Raw genomic sequence first — 21,594 nt, forward strand, 5'->3', positions numbered from 1 at the left:
ACAATAAGGGCAGCTATACTTTGCAGAGTCTGAATGATCGGATACAGAAGATACAGCTCCCAGTTAGAGCTGCCAGAAGTGACACGAGCAAATGATAGGGTGGGTGGGCGCTCATTATGTCAACTGAGAAGAAGAAAAGGAAAGATACATGGGAGGCGTCAAGGTCAAACAAAGGTTCAGCTCAGGAGAATGGAAAAAGAGCTCGTTAGGTGGGATGAAAAGCGCAGACATGGACGCAAACAACATATGGTATATGGTATCAATCTGCATTATATAAGAAATGCACCCGTCGCTGAACCGGAGAAAACATATAAGCTTTTGAAAGGAATGAAAAGCCGAGACAAGAAGTCCACAAGGAGAAAGAAACGTACAGGAAGAGAAGGGATATAGTGAAGTGAATAAAAATAGTTGAAGGAAAGCAAGCGTGCTTTTACCGCTTGGCGTGTGCAGGGGAAGAATGGAAGTTGAGCATCGCTGACGCCTCGTACTCGCTCGTAAAAGTTCAAATCGTTCCAAGTCTCACAGCCTTATAGTATGAGGGTGTGGAGATTCTTTTGAATAATCATGTCTTGCACCGAATCCATTGTTGCCTTCAACAACGTCGTATCGGTAGCATTCGTGTAATGGATATAGATTTCTCGGTCGGGAATCCGGTTGATGCCCCGGAATCGGTCTGCAAAGTATCTGGCTGCTGCATCGAAGTCCGTGTTGGAGCCATTGTAGTCAGGGAAATGGTTGGAGACAGGCGAAACATGAAGCTTTCCCTTGAACAGATCGATTTTGTTCAGGAACAAGATGATCGGTTTGCGCTTGAACCATTCGCCATTGACCAAGGACTCGAACAGCATCATTGCTTCATGCATTTGGTTCTGCACGATGGGGAACAACGGTTAGTTCAAGTACTTCAAGGAGGCGATAGGGGAAAACGTACGGCATTCTGGTCCTCGACGAGACATTGGTCGTAACCAGATAGGGCAACCATGAATAGAAGGCATTGAACACCCTCGAAACAGTGAATCCACTTCTTTCGCTCGGATCGCTGTCCACCGACGTCCATCATTCGGAAGTTCATTTGACCGAGTTCAAAGAGAGTTTCAGTAATTCCGGTTGTCCGCAAACGAGCCTGCAACATGTCCTGGTTGTCGGGAAGCCACCCAGGAGTGAATATTCGATCAAGCGAATCAAAAAAGCTGAAAGGTTAGACGGCTTGCCTGTTTGTTCAAAAAGAAGGTTCCTAGGACTCACTAATGCAAGTTATCATGAAGAGCAAACTCGTGGCCTCGAGCAACAGCTTTTTGAACACCTGTATCGTCCCACATCTCTCTGAGAGCGTCGCGAACCTTGAGATCTGAGAATGCCTCGTCTGAACCGACGTCTGGCTCAAGCTTGTCAACATATTCGGCTAACGGCTGATCAATGACGAAGTGAATTAGCACACATACTGCCACAAACGGATCTCCGCTTGCGATGGAAAATCGCCAGACAACCGAGCAGATGAAGTTACCTGTGTCTTTTCAAGCTGGAAATCAATGTTTTCGGCGCGCATGATATCCAGTAGAACTTTGAAGGCGATAACAAGATTCGAGTAGATCACAGCTCGTGTTTGGCGTCGTTCATCCTCGGGGAAGCCGCCGGAATGTATAATTCGCATTTGTTTGATGATTGTAGACTTGCCCGATTCACCAGCACCTACATAAAAATAAAATGCATCAGTACTCCTCGTCTCCATGACTGCGAATTGGACGTGTTTTGGGAACTTACCAAGGAGGAGAATCTTGATTGTTCGGTCCATTACTTTCTTGTCATTTTTCAGAACCTTTTCTATCCTAGCGCTTCGTTGAACAGCGTCTTTATCCGCCGTGTCGACGGGTTTTGAACTCATGCAACCCATTTTGAATATTGATGTGCTCTCACAAAGTGACTTTCGATGGTGTCTGGAAGTGAGTTAGTACTTGTTGATTATAGTGTGCGAAGTGACCAAGAATAGACGCAGCACAAGTAGAGTATGGCTGAATCAGGGATACGCCCAGACCCCGCAGTTAACCACACGGAAGGCTCTCTTTGAGACATGTGTGAAACGTCAACCAGAGAGACCCGAGGTCTCGAGCAATGAGAAAGAAGCGAGAAAGTAAATCAGCGAAACTTACTTAAGGCAGAATATAATACCAAGCACTAGAACCAAGCCAATGTATCTTTGACTAAACCCGCCCGAATGGCGCAAAATTAGAACATGTCGCTAGCTCAAATAACGTCAAGTTGAACGTTACTCGGTCACTGTACGTACGTCGCGGTATTCCCTACTCCAAAGCAAGATGTCCTGGTGGGATGGAAGCCGAAGGTGTGTTCCAATCCAACTGTCGCAAATTGTCCCCCGCTTTGTATGAGAACAATATCCAAGTTGATTGGCGAGCAGCGCAGCTGTCCGGAGCTTTCTGAAATCTGCGAGATATGGGATCGAATTAAGGAATGTGACGACGAAGGTCCCTCGACAGGCTAGGTTGGGTGGTGGTTTAGACAGGTGTTGAGTGAGACGGAGTCGATCGCGGAAGTGAGAGACTTTCGGGAAGCTGGCACGACTTTCGAGATTGAAGTGCTGATGCACGGGGAGGATGTCTTCCAAATTAAATGCTGGGGAAGAGTTCGCTAGGTATGCTGACTGCAGCCTCGAGGCGTTCCCCTTTTCGTGGGTGGTGGGCGAAGATGCTGACCGCAGACGCTCAGGTGAGGGGAAAGATGGGAGGGAGGTAGGAATGGGGGAGGGAGATTAGTACATCTCCGCCGTATCGCAACCGAAGCAAGCAAAAGAGCGGAAGACCAGGGCGAGAAACAAGAGATAGAGAGAGAGGAAGAGAAAAAGAAAGAGGGAGCGAGAGAGAGAGGAGAGAGAGAGAAGGACAGTCTGGGAGACTCGCAGGTCTATAGTAGTAGTAATAATAATAGTAGTAGTTTGGTTAGTTTAGCAGTGAGCAGAGGGAAGGAGGAGGAGTAAGTGGTGGGAATGTTGGTCGCGGAGTCGTCGCGCAATTCGTTCGATAATCCATCAAGTCCGATCGAAGTGGGCCACGGTGCCAGCAGAGTTGAGCTGCTAGTAAGTTTAGTCCGGCTTAGTTCCCCTTCGGCGTAGTCATCCTTCTGGGGACCTTCGGCTGTGAGTGGCCCTGACACCGGGGCCTGTATTACCTGTGAAAACCGTGTGAAAGATTTCCGGCGTCGCATTGGGCCTCGTTCTGGGAATCTAGAAAGGGACTAGTCCGCTGTGGCTACCGTCCCCTAAGGGCCTTAGCCGTAAGCCCTTGGCTTCTTAGTGTCGTTTAGTTCCGTGATAGCATCCCGGCTGCGAGCTCCTTGTACAAAGTAGACGGCCTGGCCCTGACCTCACTGGTTGTAGACGAACAATGCTGACCCACCCCGGAACTCCATTCAACTGTGGATGAATGGCTCCATTCATTCTTCGTCCGCTCTTAGCCTGGTTCGAGCCGATTGGAAATGGAGTGCATTAAGGTCCCAATGCTTCTTACCGCCCGTAAGCTACTAGTCAGTAAGTAATAATCTTGCGAGTTATGGGTGGCACAACGCGTTATAATACCAAAACGATATTAGTACCCGGTATATACGTGGTTTAGTACGGAGCTCTCCGTATCCTCAATCATTCTCTGCAGCAACACACTGTCCGGCTGGGGAAACATCCAGCAGTTGACGATTGATTATTCGGGATATCCAGCAGATAGATAGCCAGTAGGTACGTACTTGTTCGAGTCAAGTTCCGGCCTCGCCGATGACCCGCGGGCCCATTGACAATGGATTGACCATAGATCCTTCCTCTATGGGTCTTCGTGAAATTAATTCTCAATCAATCTGGATTTGAGATGGACTTTTCTCAAAAATGCAGCATTACTCCCACTATCAGAGTACTAGTAGTAATGCCTTCTCACGTCGCCATCATCCACGTGCCATATTACCTTACCCATCAATATGATTCCGACCGCGATCCTTTAATCTGGGTATATGAATCTATATGAACTCAATAAACTTTTAACCGCAAGGATCGTAGGCATTGGGAACTCAGTTTAGCCCCCAATCCCACGGTCGCTGGACGTCAGCATCAGTTACCTCGTACCATTGATGGCCAACGACTTACTCCTGGGCTATGGATGCATCCTTGTGATGTCTCCGACTCCGGGGGCGAATGAGACCCCGAGTCATGTTCCCACCGGTGCCCTCCTGCGGCTGCCAAGCCATGCAAGCGAACGACGACGCCACGAGGCGCGAATCGGATGCATTGGTATGCACCGATCGACGAGTAGCATCTGCGTCTATGGACAGTGTTTTGGTACGAAGGAAGTACTTTGTACGAAGTCCGAATGAAGCCTGCAAGCCCACCTTGATCGAGCTGACTACTATTATTTGTTAGACCAAAGGGTAGAGGAACTATTGACAGCGTTATCGATGTTCGAGCTTCCGGGTCTTTTATCCGTCGGTCTATAGAGGACACTGAATGTACATCGCTCTTGGACCAGGAAGGAGTCGGGAAATTGAGTTGAACTAGTGCCTCGGGTTCTCATAGATCATCGCCATTCTTTGCGATCCATCACAAACAAAGGGAAACAGAGGGCTGAGCATTCGAACCTGCCTAAGCTTACCGTAGAACCTTATCTACGCAAGTGGCTTCTTTCCAAATTCGCCAGCGACAATTTCGGTATCTTCCGTTGGTTTGGTTGTCAAGAGCCTGCGGCTGAGTTCTAGCAGACACTTGGCTCCACAGCACCGCGATCTTCTTCCAAGTATTGAAAAAAGCATGCTTCTGCGATGGATGTCGAATTATTGAGCGATAGTTGCATGATTGCTTCTGTTGTTCTATAGTCATCATCCAGATCTCGCATGATCTCATCACTGTCGGATCAATGCGAAACCTACTTAAGTAGGGGTAAAACCATGCCATGTGAAACTTTATTTACGATATCATGATCTGTCATGATTCGGAGATCGTATCGTTCATTGACCACCCGAGTTCGAGGGCCAGAAATCGCCGTGGAAAGATGCTCGCACAGCAATAATACTGTTTTCTTTTCTTCTTGGGAAATGGGAATGTGGAGAACACTTTCGCCTTTTCCGGGTTTCCGGAGTCGTCTTGCCCGCCGGCCAACACGCCGTCGGGCCACTAAGGCAGGGGTAGCTTTAATCAGCAGTCCGTCAGCGTCAATCAGTGGAGGTAAGATGGGCGCTTAGCCTTAGCCACAGGAAAACACCTTCCAAGCGAACAGGTGAAGCGGGAGTGGCGAGCAAGTCTAGTCTAGCAGACGCATCCATGCGTGGGTGTTTGCTTTTTCGATTTTCCTTATGAGATCTATCATATGCTGGTCATCGGCGCTATCCAAGATTCGTCCTCAAATGCAGGAGAAGCCTGCATACCTTCCCTCGATGAAAGGCGAAAAGGCGGATGCAAAAATGCACCTTGTAACAGTGTCCCTCCAATCTCAATGCAGCTCCTCCCGCGTCGCATTCCTTATCTCCTTCGAGAAGTATGTCGGAGTGGAACTCGAAAATCCTTCTGCATTTGGATTTCCTCCGAACCCCGAACAGATGAAACGAAGCTGTACGTATTCACTTTGATCGTTGTGCACCTGACATGCGAATAGGGGCATGCACATTCTCGTGCTTTGATTATGTTCCACGAGTGTCCCTGGGTTATCCTGGGCCCATCACTGTGGGTTTCAAGGTCATGCCTTCGTCGTTAGATCTTACTCGGTACGAGCAAGACAGGCTTCCCGCGGGATGGTTCGCGGGATGAGTACCATGGTTCGGGCAATAAGCAGCCTCATTTAGGGCCAGAGAGAGCCTTTAGGCTGGTTGAAGTACCCTTTCAAAAATATTATTGATAATAGACAATGGCAAACAAACCTTAGCCCATCGCCAATTGCGGTCTAGGCTCTGGCGGTCTCTTGGAGTCTTTGCTTTTAGCAGAGATCTACAGCAAGGATGGCCATCCACATCCGTTCTATTTCCATCGAATGAGCCCGATAATGAACGATGTTATCTGGTGGAAGATACTCCGGAGTGTTGTCTTCAGGCTTAACCACAACAGACAAAAAGCAGATGATACCATCGCTGTGTAATACACAGGAAGAGTAACGATACATACTGTCCTGATACGATACGACGTAAATACGACCGGCTGCGCGCTCCAACCACGTGCTTCACCCCTCGTCCTCTGTGGGATTCTTAGTTTGTTTCACCAGTTTCGAGTTCCCATCGACCCCACAGCGAAAGCGGAGTCCTGACAGGACGCATTGAACTCCTTCCATGCCATTGACTTGGTCACGGTGCACTGCGACCCCCTTGCATGGCCAGAAAAAGAAGGACAGAAAGAGGAAAAAAAAGCCTTTTGCGCATAGACCAGGGCTAACTTATTGACGGAGGCAGTTAGTTGCCTGCCAGCCAGAAAGTACTGTCAGTGTCCAGAGTTTGGTGTCTATCTGACCCGCCCTGAGATAGCCAACTTTTGTGAGATGCAATAGTCGAATGTTGCATCCATCCTTCAGGCCCTAAATTTACTTGAAGCATTTCTAGTGAATGGGCAGCCACGGGCAAACACCAAACAAGCCTTTGCCCATAACAATCCTTCTGCAGTTCGAACCCCCTTTTTTTCTTCCCACTCCTCCGACCCTACCCTTCTGGCCTCTCTTACCGTTCGTAAATTCGTATATATTACTCCACTCCACTCCGGCTGGATGGGGTTCCTGAAAACCGCATGGAAAGCGCTCCGTAAAAATGGATACTCCGTAACGGCAACGCATCCGCAGGTTACAAGATACTTACCTTATTACTTGGGCAGTATCTTCCATAGCTCCGACCACCCATTTCCATTGGCCAATGCCTCTGCGGTCTCGTCAGGGTTGACGCCGGAATACCGCGTGGTTTCTATTCCGGGGGAAATGCAGGCCGGGGTCTTGCCGCTTTTTCTCCTCTTTCTAAATTTCTAAGTTCTAACGGCCGGCTTTGGATCCTAACAGGGAAGAGCTCCTTCCGAAAATAACCACTTCGGCGCTGATTAATGGACGATCCAGTCAAAAGTAATTGAAGTCCCTGTTGCACTCCCGAGTGTCCTTTCATGCTTGGCTGGGCGATCTTCATTCAGCGCCAATCGGGAACTCCCATAAGCACCCAATAATGATGATTGTCGTTCCTCATCCGAATACTGTTTAATTGCGGCCCATCTTGCTTGCGGCTAGGCTGTACTAGGGGACAGTACTTTCAAGCGAACTTGATTCTGGGCAGACATGTCACATGCCGGGGGGAGAGAATGGTGATACTAATGCGGTGCATACACTCCAGCTTGGCAACTTTGCTAGAGAGCACAAAGTTGACTAGTACGAAACTTAAGCCTACTTTGCGCATTGTGGCTTCTATTCAGGACCGCGTAACGTTGCTTGGGCTTCTATTCTCTCTCCCACACATACGCACATCTTGGCGAGGGACAATACAGGAAGTATCTCGCAATCCCGAACCTCGGGCGAGAATTAGCCGTTTGGCCAAGTGGATAACTTCCAATTGTGACCCGTGTTGAGGCAACCTGGTGAAGCGTCCGCCTTGTGGTTATTGGCCAAAGCTGTCCGTCAAGCTGTCAAGTCAAGGTGCCCTCCCGAAGAGTCAAGGAAGCCACCAGGTTCCATTCGACTATCAGTACCTTATTCGAGCACGGTATCTGCAGGTACCACCGCAGTGGACCTTGCCGTTGCTGCTAATTGCCTGTTGGGGACTCGGTAAATGGAGTCTTATTACGAATTACTGCGATTTCTCATTGGTAATACCTCAAATCACTTCCGTGATCCGTACCGGCGGATTCAGTCCGGGTATCGTAAAAATGGGTGCTTTTTTTTTCCTTTTTTGGCTTTTGCCTTTGACTTGCAATCTTGGAATGGCTACTCATCCCTGCATGGCTCTTTCCCTTTCCATACATTGTCAAAGTACTGAGTTTGATCCCTACCTAGCTAGGGATGTAGGGCAGTCGCCGTTTTCAGCACTCTACAGTAAGAACCCCTGTTGAGTGACACACATCAGGTGTGTTGCTTGCTCCGTGGTTCAACCATGGTTAAGCAGTGAGCCAAACAGCCATAAGGTTTCAACCGAGCTGTCGCCCGGAGAATTAGACAGTTTCTCAGCATGAAAGGGGTTCAACCAACACATGGAATGTAGCAGCATGTAGGTTGATTGGTTTTGACACTCGTGGCACACACACACTCTGGCCAGGGGATTGCACGACATCTGAGCGCTTTCTGCTGGCCAAGTTGTTACATCGGCTAAAATGAGTAGTAGCAGTTACCAATAAGTTCTTCAGCCTTCTGGGATGATCCAAATCCGTAAATAGCAATGAAGAAATCTCCGTCCCGTCCACTCACTGACCAACTGAACCACACCACCCATCATTCAACATCAACATCATCATGATCCCATCTCCTGACCCCTGAAGCATAAGATCCATTTTATGCTCCCTCAATGCACAGCTGACTCATCACCGCCCTCAACTGCCCGACTAGACAAACTCACTAACCAATTCACTAACGAGCCTAGACTGAAACGCCCGCATCGCTACGGATTTACAGGGGGAGGCTAAGGGTAAATAATAGGCTTGCGCAATGAAATCCAGAATAATTATTATGGTTAATATTTCCAGCTCCGAAATGTTGTCCCCTTTCCCTCAGCTCAGCTCCAGTCATCATCATCACAAGGATTTGCCGGTCTTGAACCTTATCCCGAGCTGACTGACTCCTAACGATTTTACGTGGTTCTGGTGAGATGAGTCGCATGCAGAACGGCCAAATACCAATTCCCCTGAAGAGGCCAAGGTCAGTCAGTCAGCTTACTTTTCTATTTCGTTTTGTTTTGTTTCTGATTAGCCACTAAGAAAAGCTATCTGGTGCGCTTATCAATTGCAACCCAATCACATTATTACCCCAGAATTTGGGTCATTTCCGACTGACTATGCAGGGATTGGATTGGTAGCCAATCCATCCCGCACCCTGCATACGGGAATGTACACAATAGCATTAGATGCTACTACTATACCACCTACCTACGTATAAAATATTTAATGTACTACCATCAGCTGACATTTGCCCAATGCAATCTTAGCGAAGAAAGTTCCACTCACTCGGAAGATACTACGGTGCACAAGTACAACTACAACCATCACAGCAGCGATTATAATAATAACAATAACCCTCCCGATATTGAAAAATGTCAGCCCTACCGGGGGTATAGGCGACACGATGATCACGATGACGATGATGACAATGACAATGACACGGAGATTCTGAGCAATGCTAGTGGTGGTAGCATGATTAGTAGTAGGGATGGACGACAAAGGTCACGGGTGGTGATGCTCTACGCGGCGTGTTATGTCGCTTTTGCAATCTTGTCGTTCTTCTCCGCCACTTATTACTTTTTGTGCTGGATGCCGTGTATGTATTACGCTTCTCATCATTGCTGCTGTGTTGAATTAACACTCTTGCTCTACGGTCACTAATTATGGTCCTGTTTTGTACAGATGAACCGTCCAACAGTGATCCGTTTCCGGGCCGTCATCGGTGATGCGCAATATCCTTACCTACTAAGCTACACAATCAACCGAGGGGATGCGCATATCAGTCGATACTCAGACCAAAACCAATACGGACTCCTATGCAGCGGGATACTGGAGTGATACTACATTACACCTGGCTGGAAGACGCCCGGAGTGGACAGAATATCCAACTTGCATTCTGAAACATACACCCTCTCGGTATAGAAGGGGGGAGAGAGAGAAAGAGAGAGAAACAATGTACATACGTCTCATATACATAATGCACGAAGAAGCAGATACGATCTTAATTCAATTCCATGAAGAAGCAAAAGTGTATCCAGAATTAGAGAATACAAGTACCCCATCTGCTAGTATCAACTTGTCGCTGCTTCAAATCTGCGCGAACAACTATACAACCAGGAGGATCAAGGCGCCCACTATACGACCTTATATCCTAGTTAGGAGGCGGGAGAACACCTTCCCAAGATAGTCTTGACTTACTACGCAAAGAGCTGCACGTATAAGTATGTTTCAGTTGCTAATTTGAAACTAGTTCTATATAGGACGAACTAGTATAATCCTGAGTTATAATTCGACAGCGATATTCAACGCATAGACTGGATATTACAATACTCTGTCTTTGGCCAGATTTTACCTATAGCTGTGCACCCTGGGCGAGCCAAGGAAGCTTTCAAAAATCACTTCTTGGCGGTTTTCACCAGATAATTAGTGGTTTGCGCCAAGTTCTTTTGTGATTGATGCAAGTCTCATGCACTCGATCGCTAAGTTCGATGTACTTCGCGCGGGATAATGGGATTACACTTGGTTGGACCATTCACATACCCTACTAGTATATATATATATAGTTTCTGTCTCATGGCAAACAGTACAAGGCTTCCGTGGTGAAGGACCTCGAAGTAATGGGTGGGAAAGTTCCACACACCAGCAGACCTAGAACAGTTAGTACTATATACTTAGCATAATACATCATGTGGCTAGGGCTTTCCTCGTTGCCTAAATTGCGGGAGATGAGAAATAGATCCTAGAGCTTCTCAGATTTATAGGCGACCCCAAGAAAGCAACAAGGGTTCCTCATTGATGAGCATGGGCTCAGCTTGTGGGGTTTCATTATTTTTTACAAAAGAAAAGGCGATAGATGTAACAATGTGATTGAGGTAAGTATCTACAAAGACAGTTCTTTGACAAATTGGGAGATGGGGAGAAGGGAAAGACACGCGGGGCATGATTGTTAGGGTATTGGTAGGCATTGGACGACGTGACTACGTACTACTACTTAGTCTCATAACAGTCACCACCAATCACTGTGGCATATCAACAAACCAGACAGGCGAACAGAAGCAGGCAGTAGTGTATGATCCAACTGGCGCAGTCGCTTTAGCGTTAGTAGTAACCGGGGTATGGAATGCTAAGCAAGGATCTGAGAGGCGAAGCAAGAACCTTGTGGGGACAATGAACCAGCGAAAGCGAACAACAATCGATTGTCAGTTAGTGTGTGTTAGTTGATACTTAGTGGAATGCATAGTGTACAGGCTGAGCCAACAATTCAACTAGAGATGTAGGTCCTAGCACAATCCAGTCTTTGTTTGTATGCGCGGTTTATCGCTTTCGAAGGTCGAGTTGCAGGGATACAATATCCTACTAGTAACTTAGTATGTCACGCTGCTGTAAGAGAATATGATTATGGACTTAAATTAGGGTCATCCCCAAGACTGATCGTCTCACCTTCATTTCTCACGCCTTACCCTTCCTCCGAGTACCACTACAAAATCTCTACTCTCTGCTTCCAGAACAGATCACAACATGGCTCCCCAGAAGCAACTGGTCATCAAACTGACCTCCTTTCGCTACAAGAAAGAAGGTATATCTTGGAAGGAGTTCCATGAATACGGCGCCAGACAACATGCACCCAAGGCTGCCCGTATCCAGGAGAGACACGGCGCCTACAAGATCACACACGTGAGTTTTCCAATTGTCCGTTTCTATCTCGCTTGACCTAACATGATATTTCTCACTAGGTATACACCCCACCAATCACCAAGAGCCTCATCACCGAGAAACTTCCCTGGGCTCTCCGTCCCGGCTGGAAACTCGACGACCACGACGTTTCGATCTCGATGTATGTGCCAAATCCCGAAACACTGCAGGCAATAATTGCAGATCCGGAGTTCCAGAGTCTCGTGGCTGGGGAGGACCATATCCTGGACCAGGAGCGGGCCACGGTGACCGCCGGCTGGGAGGAGGTGTTTCTTGATGAGGGCAAGATTGTGGATATTGAGCGCGAGAGTTGGGAGGCTTTTACGGCTCTGGGTCAGGACTGTGAGAAGACGTCTGCTCCTGAGGATGTTCGTATCTAGAATGGGTATGCTGTTGCTGAGCTATAGATGTAGTCATGTTATAAACTCTTCATTGCTCTCCATCTTATATCGATTCCGAGGGTCAATGCCCAATATGATGGAATCATGCCCCTTTCCAAATGAATATGAACGTGCTTCGTAGACCATTCTTGAAAGAGTGGGGTAAACGACAAATTGATGTTCATAGGAGGGAAACATAATTGTGGTACAGTATTCTACATAGATGATTGAGTGGAATGTTGCCGGAATATTCTGCACATGTTGAAGATACGATGAAGACCCTAAATGCCAAGTTGACATTCTTGGTGACCTTCAGTAGTACGAGATGTTAATCAGGTTCTCTATGCACTTCTTATGTAGGCTACCACTTCATTGTGGTCGAAACCAGTGTTTTGCCATGCTATGGCGTATCCTCCAAAACTCTTCCCTTCTACTTATGCTCCTAATTGTATATAAAGGGTCCCCTCACAAATTAACAGCAACAACAGGACCGTCATATTCCTTTCGGCCCCTCACCAGCCAGAACACCGTACTCATCAAGCAAACGAACCCAAAGATCAAGGAAGCATAGTTCATGTTAGACGGAGTGACAGGTTGATAAGAGGGAAACACCATGAAGATACTGGTGAACAGCAAATAAATGATGGCGATGACATTGATTGCAATGCCGGCGCGGCCAAGTCTCCATGGTCCGTAATTCACACTATGTGGTGCTGAAAGGCGGCGCCAGAGGAAGAAGACGATAGGGACAAGATATGAGATATGTAATCCTAGAACGGAAAGTGAGAGGATGGCGTTGAAGGCAGTAGTGGATGCGATATTGATCAACCCAAACAGGATGAGCAGACAGCTAGTTGTAATTATTGCGCGCTTCGGCAAGTCTGTGCGAGAGTCTAGCTGAGAAAGGTAACTGGAAAAAGGAAGAGCTAGGGGGGTCAATAATGATGTATAAGAGAAAAGGGAGGGATAAGGAGACTGCTCATACCTCTGTCTCGAGCCAATGAAAGTACCATACGAGCCGTCGATGCCAGCAGTGCAATGGTACCCAGCCAGGCTGCGATTATCAGAACAGCCGTTAGGGCACAGCTTCCAGCCAATGATCTGGTCACACTGCGGAAAATCTCAATTATTGGGTAGTCGGTCGGAGTCTGAAGTGCACTTTCCATGTCCCCCATGCAGAACAGGATAGTGAGCAGAAACACAAAGCCCAATATGTCATTGATGGCCAGCGATCCCAGCATACAGTACGGCACGGCGGTTTCTGGGTTAGCCATTTCCTCGCAAAGATGGATGGCTCCATCGTAGCCTGAACTCAGAGAGTCAGATTATGCATTATGGATGACAGGTGAATGCTAACGAACCTGCCAGAACATAGCAGCTGGAGAGCATGCCAAGGCACCAGGAAAGACCATCACTAGGCCACCCAGTGCTATTCAAAAATGTGGTGAAAACAAAGCTGGCATTATGCTTGATTGGCACGCAAACCCACATAACGATTAGGACAACCAGAAATCCCACCAGGTGAATGATGAGAGACGCCGTCTCTACCAGGGAGAAAAGACGACTGCCCCATATATTGAGAGCGGTGGAGAGACCGACAAGAGCCCAGTATATCATAGACAAATGCCAGCGCTGAGGCTGATACGCCTCGCATGTGAGGACTACAAGGCCTTGTATCATGCCTGCGGCAAGATAAGGAGCACTAGCAGTGAATGATACCCAGCCAAAGGTTCCTATTATGTGAAAGAGATAAGCATCGTCGCGTATAATCCTGGTGATGACAGTGCCTACCTATCCATCCCACGAACCAGCTGAGGATATTCTGCCATTTTTTGGGTGCGAACTTTGCGATGAAGTGATACTGACCACCAGCCGTAGGATACCTAGCATGTAACAAAGTCAGATAAGTTCAAGTGCAAAGCAGGAAGCACTGACATAGACACCATTTCACCTAGGGAGGCTGCTGTTGCCATGGAACCCACAATCGCAACTACCATTTGATCAGAACCATTGAGTGCGGTTAGGGAGAGGAGAGACGAACGAAGGAATCCATAGATGAGTGATACAGGGCCACCACTAACGAGACCCGAGGACATTGTACTATCGTCAATGGAACAGTTAGACACGAAACTGAATTGTTGGAGCGAGGGCAGGCTTTACCTGGAGAGCGCCTCCCAAGTTGACATGAGAACCACAGTCAAGGCAAATATAGTAAGCCGAGAAAAGGGCTTCTACAGACCAAGCATCGCCATTAGAAGTTGCCCATGTCGACTTCAGACTGGTATAGATTAAGGGAAGAGGATAGTGACCTTGATTTGGATAACCTCTCCCATGCTGAGCCCATTCTCATCAATGTCTGCCGGCTTGGCAGCCATAACCTCTTTAGGGGTCTTCATACTGGGTGACATTTTGTTTTCGACAATAGGAATGCCATTAATCCACCAAATGTGAAGACTTTGTGGGTAGGAATGGGATGTATAAAGCAGAAACTCTGAGGTATAGAGTCCATCGTGAGTGTCCAATAACCGGTTGCAACCTGAAAGATAGGCATCTTCGGAATCGTCATGGCCAGTATCCTTGCAACTGATATACGGACACGAAATGATTAGCGCTTCGTATCTAAAAGAGTATAAAAAGTGCGGGCCAGTGGAATGTTCCGATGCTTATCTTGACAGCGGAATTGCGGGGAAGCACTAGTGAGATACCTTATCATCTCTGGCGGATTATTGCCGCCATCTACAATCAGCTTCATCTACTCCACAACACTGTCCTCACGAGCAATACTACTACTGTACTCATTCTCTCCCCAAATTGCTGTCAATGTCGGACCTACAGCCCGTCTCACGCCGCAGGGTCAAGACTCGCAGTGAGTAGCTAAGATGATCCAAGTGTGCATACATTGAGGGAACTGACATACTTCTGATGCCAGATGGCTGTCTAAGATGCAAACAAAGGGTGGGACCAGCAACTCATAGGGTACTTCCTCAGGAGGGTACAAGCTGACCTGGCTGACAGCGAATCAAATGCGATGAAACGCTTCCTGTGTGTATTCAATGCACCCGTAAAGGTTTCGAATGCCCGGGATACAAACGTCCTTTGAAGTGGTCATCCAAATATGAGGTGGGGAAAAGTGGCAATAATAGCGCAGCACCGAAGTCCTCCGAGCAGGTTCTCCGGAAGACAGAGCCCATCCAGTCAGTGGAACCCAACTTGTTCGATTCCACAGTGTCGGACGGCGCCACACGTCCTCTGTCTGTGCAGGCAGATGTCCAGTTCACGCAGAACGAGACTGCTGCTGAATCAGACCCCGTATTCATCTCTGTGGCAAACAGTTTGCCGTCGAACGATATCTGGGCTTCTTCAAGTTTGCTAAGTGATGATTGTGGTGATTCATACACGAGAACCTTTATGGCGCAACGGACTTTGTCTACCCCACAAGACGATGACACTGCACTTCTTTGGCATTATTTCTCCAATGTATGTCCTGTCAACTCGTGCTTTGACTCACAAAAGAATTTCCTCCGCGTCGAAGTGGGATCCCTGATAAGCTCCCGACCTCTGATTCACTACTGCGTGCTATCAATGTCTGCCGCTCATCTAACCACAAAACAAAGAAATATGGTGGCGATCACACTGCGGCACCGGACAAGTGCACTCTCCTGCTTGAAGGCAAAACTCACAAAGGGGTTTCTGATACCAGAAATAAACACTGGATCACCGCTCAATGACATTGCCGAGATATTACTTGGTAGCATACTTTTGGGCATGACAGAGGTAGCCATCCTCCGTGTGCTTATGCCAGCCTTTTGTATGTCAAACTGACGGCCTTTCATAGGGGTGGCATGATCCGTCGCAGCTCGGAGTAACGCATCTCCATGGTGCACGCAGCTTGTTCCAGAAATGGATTACTACCGTCCCAGCGCGCTGCCCCCGAACAATAAACACAATCACGGGGATTATGTCCTACTGGGAAGCAGTCGCGTCTTTTGTACATAACCAGTGTCTGGATTCGATATCCTACCTGATGCCGTACAGTCTTGAGGACGAGAGATGCGACATCTACGTCAATCCCTGGACAGGAATCTGCACACCGCTTTTCATACATCTGGCCCAAGTTGGTATATTGACAAGGCAGCGATCTCTTGCCCGACAATTATCTGTAGAGTGGGGCCATGTAGGTCCCGACATGCTCGAGCAGGCTAGAGCCATTGAAACTGCGCTCCTTTCCTACAAAATCTTATCGACGGATCGCATAGAAGACACGGTTGATTCCCGGACACCTGTCGATCACCTCCAACGAATTGCACGCGTCTACCGGCTTGTAGGATTACTTCAGCTCTATATGACCTTCCCCGAACTGCACGGAGGCCCTTCTGTGGACACTAGCCTAAACCACAGTATCTTGAGCCTGGCCACCAATGTGCTTACCGCCATTGGGGTGCTTCCGTCAACATCTGGAGTTTACTGTGTGCTCACGATTCCATTGATTATCGCGGGTAGCGCTTTGCAACTTCCTTGTTTCTCGTCCGATGTCCCCGCATCCATACTGCAGCAGGATACCTATCTTTTCTGGAGAAACTTCGTGCGCGAGCGCATCAAGACCGTTCAAGAAATTGTAGGACTCGCTGTTATTGGCCGCGCGCAGAAGATTCTCGATAGGGTGTGGTTTCTAGCCGACGTGAGAAGGGCCGCTGAGGGGCCTGGCCAGGAATGGGAATACACCCAGTGGACCGAAGTGATGAGCTCCGAGAAGCTGGAGTCGATCTTTGGTTAGACCGTCTACGGCACTAACCGGATTGGGGAAAATAGTGCGTCAACTTGAACAAGAAATGCGATTGGTCGGTTTTCATACTTATAGATGTCTTTCTAGTTGGATAGTGAATCTTGCCTGGCGAGGGATTTCCTTAAACTACGAGTCAGTGATACGCTAATATGGAACGGCTTATGCTCCGACTCTTAGTATCCTGATTGACTCTTCTTCGGGATTCCTTCCAGCAACTATTGCTACAGCAAACCCACCAAGGCCGTTCATCCCTCGGCTAAGCAACTGCTACATATATTCTAGTAGCCTCATTCCAAACCTACCAGAACACCAAACACTTTCTCCCCTCCCCCTCCATCCCAGTCTCGAGACATAACACCATCAACATGGTTCTCCAAGTGAAAAGCAATACTGCAATGTACAATGTCCCCAGATACGGGGACATACCCAACATCTTCTTCGGTACCGCCTCCTTCCTCATTATTATCATCGACGAGACATTGACAGCAGGGACATAGCGGACCTACTAGGAACAAGCGAAAGTGGCGAGAAGAACCCAATCGTCGGATCCTGGTTCCGAATTGAGAAAGGACCTGAATCTACGCCTCCGACATACTCGTATGATGAGGTTGGGGTGGTCATTGAGGGTGAGTGAACCATGCCACTTTGATGATAAGACATATATCAACTGATGGTGGGTTTATTACTGTGAAGGGGAAATCAATCTTCGTGATGAAACTGGACAGTCCGTTACAGTGAGGAGAGGTGAAACATTCTTCTTTCCGAGGGGCAGTACTATCACTTTCTCCACGGATAGCTATGGGTTGGCGTGGAAGTGTGGGGGTCGTGAGATGGCGAAGCTTTAATATGTGTCACTGAATTATGTTGTAGAATTCATATATGGTAGAGTCTAGCAAGCTGGCAATGAAGTGATTAAACAAATCTTATTTTTGCTTTTCAGAGGCATAATATGGATTGGACCGAGTTCTGCGACACAATGTAGTGACTGGAGCTTACTATGTCTGGTTGGCAGTGCATATAATGGAAGTTCCTTGAGGACTGCTTACGCGTGGACTCGAGAAGCCCAGAAAGGATCAATCAGTGCCCAGCCGATTAGATACGCCCCGTTCCCCTCACTTGTATATCTGAATTAATATCCCGCTAAGCGCACCATTTCCCGAATTGGCAAAATAGTGCGTCAACTATGCCATCCTGCCCTCATCTCTTGTCAAGGTTATCAGCTGCAATCTAGCACCGAACATAAAAATGTGTAGGACTCGGAAGTAACGGCTATCACCATAGCACTCAATTATACTCTCTTTAAAAGCCCATCCTCACTAACTACTTGAGCAGCCCAACATCCTGTCAGACACCCACTAAGTATATACACCATCACATGAACCCATCACATCCCACCAACCTCCGTACCACCCACAGCATCAACCATGTCCCGCTCCCGAGAAGGCTACCTCTGGACCCCCAAACAAGCCACCACAGGCCTACCCACCGACGCCGTCCACCCCAGCACCCCCACCCTCCTCACCCACTACGACGTGATCGTAATCGGGGCCGGATTCGCGGGGCTCATTGCAGCCCGCGACCTAAGCAAGAAGCACAATCTTTCCGTCCTGCTCCTCGAAGCACGGGACCGCATCGGCGGCCGAACATGGACAGCCAAGGTGCTGGGCGAGGAGATCGAAATGGGCGGGACCTGGGTCCACTGGAACCAGCCGCATCTGTATGCCGAGCTGCATCGGTACGGGTTGCACCGGAATCTGAAGACATCTGCGGGGGCGTTCGCGCCTGTTAATCAGTGGTTCAAGTCGTCCAGCAGTGGCATTGTGGAAAAGGTGTCTGTTGAGGAGTATGGGGCTACGCTTGAGCGGGTTGCATCGAAATTCTTCACTATTGATGGACTAGATAGTCGTGCGATGATGCCTTATCCGCATGATTCGCTGAGAGAGCCGGCGCCGTGGAAGAGGTATGATTGTCTTAGTGTGGGGGAGCGGTTGGAAAGGTCGGATTTGGATGGGTTGTCGGTGTGGGAGAAGGAGTTGTTTGCGTCGAATGTTAGCACGTTTGGGAGTGCGCCGGTGAAGGATATTGGGTTTGTGGAGGCGTTGAGGTGGTTTGCGCTGGGAGGGCATACAATGGCTGGGGTGTTTGAGTTGGCGGGGGTGTATAAGTTGGGGAGTGGGGGGATGACGGCTTTTGCGAGGGCGGTTTTGGGGGAGTTTACTGGTCATGTTTGCTTTGGGGCGGTTGTTGAGAGGATTAATCATGGTCGTGAGAAGGTGGAGGTTGTTATGAAGGATGGGAGGAGGGTTGGGGCTGGGGCGGTGGTGTCGACGATTCCGCTGTATGTTTCTTGCCCTATTGCCCTTTCTCTCATGCTCTGGATCTTGACTAACAGGGACAAACGTAGGAATTGCCTCACTGACATCCAGTTCAATCCCCCACTATCCCCCCTCAGACAAGCAGCCATCGCAAAGGGCCACATCAACAAAGGCGCAAAGATCCACTTTAAGCTTCGCGAAACACTACCGGGCTGGTTATTCACTGCGCACGATGGCAGTGACTCGAGCTTTGTCTTTGCGTTCTCAGACCACAACGGAACTCGGCCAACAGGTCCATCCGGTACCTGGTGTATTGGGTTCGGATACAACGGTCTACTTACCGATAAGCAGGATAGTAAACATATCTTGCAAAGGTTCAAGCATGATGTTAACCCGGGTGTTACTGTTGATGCCTATGCTACCCATGACTGGATGAATGACCCATATGCGAAAGGGGCTTGGGCGTGCTGGGGACCAAATACTGCGTCAGAGTACTTGGAGGAGCTTCAGAAGCCGCATGGACGGGTTGTGTTTGCGAGCGCGGATTGGGCGGATGGGTGGAGGGGGTTTGTGGATGGTGCGATTGAGAGGGGACAGGCTGCTGTGGGGGAGGTCTTGAGGGTGTTGGAGGGGAGAGAGGGGAGGGCTAGGTTGTAGGATATTTGAGTTGTTTATGTTGTCTTATCATTTCTAGTGTATGTATGTATGGTGAACATGGCTCTGGAAAGGTCACATACAAAGTGAGTAGTATACGTTGAGGTGTAAGATAACTACAAGTAACGTCGTGAACAGTAAGCTTCCTGTCAAGGAAGAATGGAAGCCTCGACTACTACTCCATATCCGTGTATTGATACTCATCGTTGCAAAATACCAATAAAAACACTCACTTTACTATCAGTAACAGGTATACAGCTTCAACACAGGCTACAAATGCAACATCAGTACTCTTCTTAGCCGCCCAAATGATGATACCTTCCACCCCCGCGCATTGACCAGATCAAGTGTCCATCACATCAAAATTCCCGAAGTGCCACAGACCAATGGTGATTTAAGCACAGCCTTGTCAATACTACTACAACATGGTACTCTGCGTGTAGGTAGCATACCGCTAGAGTTCCAACCAATAGGATAGAAAATGCAGTTGTGCGAAGTGATTGAAATGCATCTTGCATCGTGCTTGACATGTCGGTGTGAAAGCGGCTGGCATGATGGTAATTATGTACTCACTCACTGTCCTGGTCCATAGCTAGTAAGTACTCACCGCATAGTAAGAATATCGGTGACTATCAAGGGCTTCAGCTTCTATCATTCCAGGTAGATAAGCGATCAGCAATGATGTGTTGGTGCCTGCTTGCCTGCCTATTCCCTATATCCTGGCAGTGTAGAGCACGTGTCGATCTATGTAGTATCTTGACCATGTTTTATCATTTCTATCTGATTAGCGATGAGTAAGATCGACGATCTGTGACTTTCCAAAACGACCAACGTATCGGGGAGAAAAGGAAGAAGAAGAAGAAAAAAAGATTCCTTGTGACTGGTCATCTGCTCCACTTTCCTTGCGCAAAGTGATGTGTGCCGTGTCTGTGTGGGATGCAAGTGACAAATCGGTATCGGTATGGGAATGAGGCATTGTGACTGGGTCTCATAGCCGCCAACTTGAAGGCCTAGTCTAGATGCCTATCTTCCTTGTAGGCCATGAGTCATGCGGCCTGATGAGGGAAAGATGTCTGCCTGCAATTTGTCAAAAGTACCATATAGTAAGTACTAGGTACTACCTCTTTGAGCCTGGTGGCTGCATCTCCAAGAGGGACTGGCCCGGCCAAGATAAGCTTGTGCTATTCATCATTTGGGGAAAGTTGACTACTGTAGGTAAGTGAGGGGCACAGAGCCCACACATAGAGAGAAAAAGAGTGATAGAATGCACTCGGCCGTGTTACCGTAGCCTTGGAATTCTGTTTCTCACCCCAGATCCCAATCACCATGCAGATGGGTATCAGGCAGGCGCCGGGATTCGAGCTTCATTTTTTTTTTCTCTTTCCCCTCCTGCGGGCGGGATGTGGGCTGTGATGTGCGACGTATCAAATTATGTGATTTTACCCCAACGGAAATGTGATGAGTGATGGGATGGGTTTGCCCTACGGAGATTGTTATTTGGGCCTTGCTATTATTCCGTATAAGGTAGGATGCCGATTTACTACTGGTGGAGGCTGAGTACGCGGGGACTTTTTGGCTCATGCTGGGATTTGATTGATTTAGATGGTAGATGGTGGGATGTCAGCTGCAAGGCATGAAGAAGCAACCCTTTCCGGTCAGAATTTTTCTCCCCCATTGTTTGCTTTTTCTGCAATGACGTCCTTGCTTCGGAATGCGGATACGGTCTTGCCTTGGTCTTGATGCATCGGAATCCAGCCATTCTGGACCAGATTACCCTAAGTCAATCGGTAGTAGCACTACACCTTGCCTCCTCATGGTATTTTATTCTCTACGTCTGAGCACTGATTCATGTGAGGTTAAATGCTTAGCGATTATTAAGCGGACATAATAAAAAGACCAAAAGAAGAA

The 21,594-nt window shown here is 48.2% G+C and overlaps 7 protein-coding genes across 7 annotated transcripts; 5 read left to right on the forward strand and 2 right to left on the reverse strand.

Moving 5' to 3' along the window:
- Positions 1 to 527: 527 nt before the first annotated feature.
- On the reverse strand, positions 528 to 3,216 carry AtWU_04430 (guanine nucleotide-binding protein subunit alpha; the record flags this gene model as incomplete). Its single annotated transcript, XM_035499541.1, has 8 exons — positions 528 to 869; positions 932 to 1,190; positions 1,246 to 1,409; positions 1,505 to 1,689; positions 1,762 to 1,934; positions 2,148 to 2,198; positions 2,285 to 2,439; positions 3,181 to 3,216. The coding sequence occupies 8 exons, from the start codon at positions 3,214 to 3,216 to the stop codon at positions 528 to 530; spliced, it is 1,365 nt and encodes a 454-aa protein (XP_035355434.1).
- A 5,586-nt stretch (positions 3,217 to 8,802) lies between these two features.
- On the forward strand, positions 8,803 to 9,588 carry AtWU_04431 (uncharacterized protein; the record flags this gene model as incomplete). The annotated part of the gene is made up of 3 exons (XM_035499542.1): positions 8,803 to 8,843; positions 9,130 to 9,458; positions 9,545 to 9,588. 3 exons carry the CDS (start codon positions 8,803 to 8,805, stop codon positions 9,586 to 9,588), a joined length of 414 nt encoding a protein of 137 aa, XP_035355435.1.
- Positions 9,589 to 11,380: 1,792 nt separating this feature from the next.
- On the forward strand, positions 11,381 to 11,934 carry AtWU_04432 (EthD domain-containing protein; the record flags this gene model as incomplete). The annotated part of the gene is made up of 2 exons (XM_035499543.1): positions 11,381 to 11,536; positions 11,596 to 11,934. 2 exons carry the CDS (start codon positions 11,381 to 11,383, stop codon positions 11,932 to 11,934), a joined length of 495 nt encoding a protein of 164 aa, XP_035355436.1.
- A 465-nt stretch (positions 11,935 to 12,399) lies between these two features.
- AtWU_04433 (putative GABA permease) lies at positions 12,400 to 14,342 on the reverse strand (the record flags this gene model as incomplete). The annotated part of the gene is made up of 8 exons (XM_035499544.1): positions 12,400 to 12,860; positions 12,920 to 13,240; positions 13,296 to 13,667; positions 13,726 to 13,817; positions 13,870 to 13,924; positions 13,976 to 14,034; positions 14,095 to 14,165; positions 14,244 to 14,342. The coding sequence occupies 8 exons, from the start codon at positions 14,340 to 14,342 to the stop codon at positions 12,400 to 12,402; spliced, it is 1,530 nt and encodes a 509-aa protein (XP_035355437.1).
- Positions 14,343 to 14,754: 412 nt separating this feature from the next.
- AtWU_04434 (Zn(II)2Cys6 transcription factor) lies at positions 14,755 to 16,708 on the forward strand (the record flags this gene model as incomplete). Its single annotated transcript, XM_035499545.1, has 4 exons — positions 14,755 to 14,800; positions 14,864 to 14,889; positions 14,950 to 15,708; positions 15,770 to 16,708. 4 exons carry the CDS (start codon positions 14,755 to 14,757, stop codon positions 16,706 to 16,708), a joined length of 1,770 nt encoding a protein of 589 aa, XP_035355438.1.
- A 374-nt stretch (positions 16,709 to 17,082) lies between these two features.
- Positions 17,083 to 17,351, forward strand: AtWU_04435 (uncharacterized protein; the record flags this gene model as incomplete). The annotated part of the gene is made up of 2 exons (XM_035499546.1): positions 17,083 to 17,158; positions 17,215 to 17,351. 2 exons carry the CDS (start codon positions 17,083 to 17,085, stop codon positions 17,349 to 17,351), a joined length of 213 nt encoding a protein of 70 aa, XP_035355439.1.
- A 790-nt stretch (positions 17,352 to 18,141) lies between these two features.
- On the forward strand, positions 18,142 to 19,689 carry AtWU_04436 (flavin monoamine oxidase family protein; the record flags this gene model as incomplete). The annotated part of the gene is made up of 1 exon (XM_035499547.1): positions 18,142 to 19,689. The coding sequence occupies one exon, from the start codon at positions 18,142 to 18,144 to the stop codon at positions 19,687 to 19,689; it is 1,548 nt and encodes a 515-aa protein (XP_035355440.1).
- Positions 19,690 to 21,594: the final 1,905 nt, after the last annotated feature.

The sequence above is a fragment of the Aspergillus tubingensis genome (assembly GCF_013340325.1).
Source record: "Aspergillus tubingensis WU-2223L DNA, scaffold_6, whole genome shotgun sequence".
Lineage (NCBI taxonomy): Eukaryota > Fungi > Ascomycota > Eurotiomycetes > Eurotiales > Aspergillaceae > Aspergillus > Aspergillus tubingensis.